Below are 3,328 nucleotides of genomic sequence, written 5' to 3'. Positions count from 1 at the left end.
AAGAAAGGCCCAGGTGAGCTTCCCACCCCTTTTTAGAAGCTCCGCCCCTTGGCCTGGGTCCTAATCACAGGCTGCCCGTTGCCTGCCTTACCACATATATGTAATTTCTCCATTTGACAGAAACATGTATTAATGTTTATCAACCAGTTAATTACAGAAGCAGCTCGTCGGGTTCTTCATGAGCTTCTGGAGTCAGAGCTGCAACGAATAACTGATTTAAGAATTAGAGAAACAGAACTTGAGGAAGAGTTGTAGAGAAATATGGATCGATCATCAACGCCTGAGGAGCCAAGACATATGTTGAAGTTGAGAAACTGAAATGATTTCAAACATGCAGCAGGTTTCAACAGAGTCTCTGTCTGTAAATGAGGGAACAAAGTTCACTTTCACAGCGCCGCTCCTCTTCCTGGAATGAAGATCAGCTTGATAAGCCCCTCCCTCTTCCTCCTGCTGTCAATCACAGACAGCTGCACTGTGTCCACATCCTTCCTGGCCCCTCCCCTTCAGATCTACAGCTCTAAAGATTGGTGTAACCAACATGGAGGCGGAGCAGTAGAGCTGACACGCCCCGTTCACTGAACCGTCACATGTTGTTCAGACCTGAAGTCAGAGTCTCTTCTGAGGAAGTGAAACTCAGACACTCGTTGTTACCGAGAGGTGAAATGGAGCCCAAAGGAGATCAGCTGGACCGGGAGACCTTCTCTTGTTCCATCTGTCTGGATCTCCTGAAGGATCCGGTGGCTATTCCCTGTGGACACAGCTACTGCATGAACTGTATTAAAGACCACTGGGATGAAGAGGACGGGAAGAAGCTCCTCAGCTGCCCTCAGTGTAGGCAGACCTTCACACCGAGGCCTGTCCTGCTGAAGAACACCATGTTGGCAGTTGTAGTGGAGCAGCTGAAGAAGACTGGACTCCAAGCTGCTCCTGCTGATCACTGCTATGCTGGACCTGAAGATGTGGCCTGTGATGTCTGCACTGGGAGGAGACTGAAGGCCTTCAAGTCCTGTCTGGTGTGTCTGGTTTCTTACTGTGAGAAACACCTCCAGCATCATTATGATGCACCTCCATTAAAGAAACACCAGCTGGTGGACCCCTCCAACCAGCTCCAGGAGAACATCTGCTCTCGTCACAATGAGGTGATGAAGATCTTCTGCCGTACTGATCAGCAGTGTATCTGCTACCTCTGCTCTCTGGATGAACATAAAGGCCACGACACCGTCTCAGCTGCAGCAGAAAGGACCGAGAGGCAGAGAGAGCTGGAGGGGAGTCGACTAAACATCCAGCAGAGAATCCAGGACAGAGAGAAAGACCTGAAGCTGCTCCATCAGGAGGTGGAGGCCATCAACCTCTCTGCTGATAAAACAGTGGAGGACAGTGAGAAGATGTTCACTGAGCTGATCCGTCTCATGAAGAAAAGAAGCTCTGATGTGAAGCAGCAGGTCAGATCCCAGCAGAGAACTGAAGTGAGTCGAGTCAAAGAGCTTCAGGAGAAGCTGGAGCAGGAGATCACTGAGCTGAAGAGGAACGACGCTGAGCTGCAGAAGCTCTCACACACAGAGGATCTCAACCAGCTTCTCCACCACTACCCCTCACTGTCACCACTCAGTGGGTCTACAGACTCATCCAGCATCAACATCCGTCCTCTGAGGTACTTTGAGGACGTGACGGCGGCTGTTTCAGGACTCAGAGATGAACTACAGGACGTCCTGAGAGACAAGTGGACAAACGTCTCACTGACGGGGACTGAAGTGGATGTTTTACTGTCTGCACCAGAGCCCACGACCAGAGATGGATTCTTAAGATGTTCATGTGAACTCACTCTGGATCCAAACACAGCAGACACACAGCTGTTATTATCTGATGGGAACAGAAAAGGAACTGTTATGAATGAACATCAGTCTTATTCTAGTCACCCAGACAGGTTCAGTGGATGGTGTCTTCAGGTCCTGAGTAGAGAGAGTCTGACTGGACGTTGTTACTGGGAGGTGGAGTGGAGAGGAAGAGGAGTTGAAGTAGCAGTTTCATACAAGAACATCATGAGAAAAGGGAATGAATGTAGGTTTGGATACAATAACAAATCTTGGGCTTTATGTTGTTACAATAACAGTTATAACTTTTGGTACAACGAAGTCCAAACCCCCGTCTCTGGTCCTTGGTCCTCCAGACTAGGAGTGTACCTGGATCACAGAGCAGGTATTCTGTCCTTCTACAGCGTCTCTGGAACCATGACTCTCCTCCACAGAGTCCAGACCACATTCACTCAGCCTCTCTATGCTGGACTTGGGTTGTTTTATTTTCCTGGAGACACTGCTGAGTTCTGTAAACTCAAATAGACAGAAGTGATTTAAGGGACAGCCGGTTAAAGTCTGGGTTTTAATTCTTAAACTTATTTTGTTTACTTCATTGTCGCTGAGAGCAGACTTTTCTCCACCTGTCAATCAAACCTTGTGGGCGGTGCTTGTCCATCTCGTTGCTGTGTAAATGAGTTCCTGTAGGTGGCGCTCCTTCCTCTGTGTGTTTATGGAGGCTCTCACTGCTCATGATGATCTTTGTTTACCTGAACTCATATTCATCTGCAGGAACATGTCAAATGCTGTGAGCTCTAAATGTTTGATGAATGTTGTTATCGATGTATTTGTTAATGTCTCTTCCTCTGCATGGGTCTTAAAGAGAAAGAAGAGATTCTTTATTCTAGATATTTAGTTCTTACAACTTTCTGCAAAGTGTGTTCATTAGATTGAGAGACTAAATGTTGTTGTTGTTGTTGTCTGAATCAACATACACATGATGCACTATGTTGTGTTATAAAATAAAGTATCATAATCAATAAGCACATCTTTCATTATTCTTTTACATAAGTGAGATTATGGTCCAACACATTGAACAGGTTTACATGATGAATAAAGTGTTTATTGACTCAAGAATGAACAAAGTACTTTCTTCTTGTCGTATTTTCAGGGTTTCATACGAAGCTAATGTATAAAATATGAAACTAATATGAGAGAATAACTGAGGCAGTTTTCCTCCTGAAACACCACAAAGTCCAGAGTTCATGTTGAGAGCAGAAGAACATGTTTTAAAGTCCAAAGTCCATCATCTGAAGACAGCGTCCAGTGTCCTGGTGGTCGAGTCATTCACAAATAGCACTAAACACTGGTCTTGTTTGGTTACTTGGGGGTCGAGGAAAAAAAGAGCTAAAATGCTAAAAAGCTAGAATTGCAGCGCTGTGTGACAATTCTCTGTATCTCCACATGATCTCTTTCACATTACACATCGTCAATATAATGAACATTGAATAGTGCAGCTATGAGATATGTGCTAGCAG

General features: G+C 45.5%; 1 protein-coding gene across 1 annotated transcript; it reads left to right on the top strand.

Annotated features, from left to right (window-relative positions):
• The first annotated feature begins 504 nt into the window (after positions 1–504).
• On the top strand, positions 505–2,903 carry LOC117731490 (tripartite motif-containing protein 16-like). Its single transcript, XM_034533888.1, has one exon. The coding sequence runs from the start codon at positions 588–590 to the stop codon at positions 2,334–2,336; it is 1,749 nt and encodes a 582-aa protein (XP_034389779.1). The 5' UTR covers positions 505–587; the 3' UTR covers positions 2,337–2,903.
• The last annotated feature ends 425 nt before the right edge of the window (positions 2,904–3,328 follow it).

Source organism: Cyclopterus lumpus, chromosome 5 (assembly GCF_009769545.1).
Source record: "Cyclopterus lumpus isolate fCycLum1 chromosome 5, fCycLum1.pri, whole genome shotgun sequence".
NCBI lineage: Eukaryota > Metazoa > Chordata > Actinopteri > Perciformes > Cyclopteridae > Cyclopterus > Cyclopterus lumpus.
The sequence above is the reverse complement of the archived record's forward strand: the minus strand, read 5'-3'. Positions and strand labels throughout refer to the sequence as shown.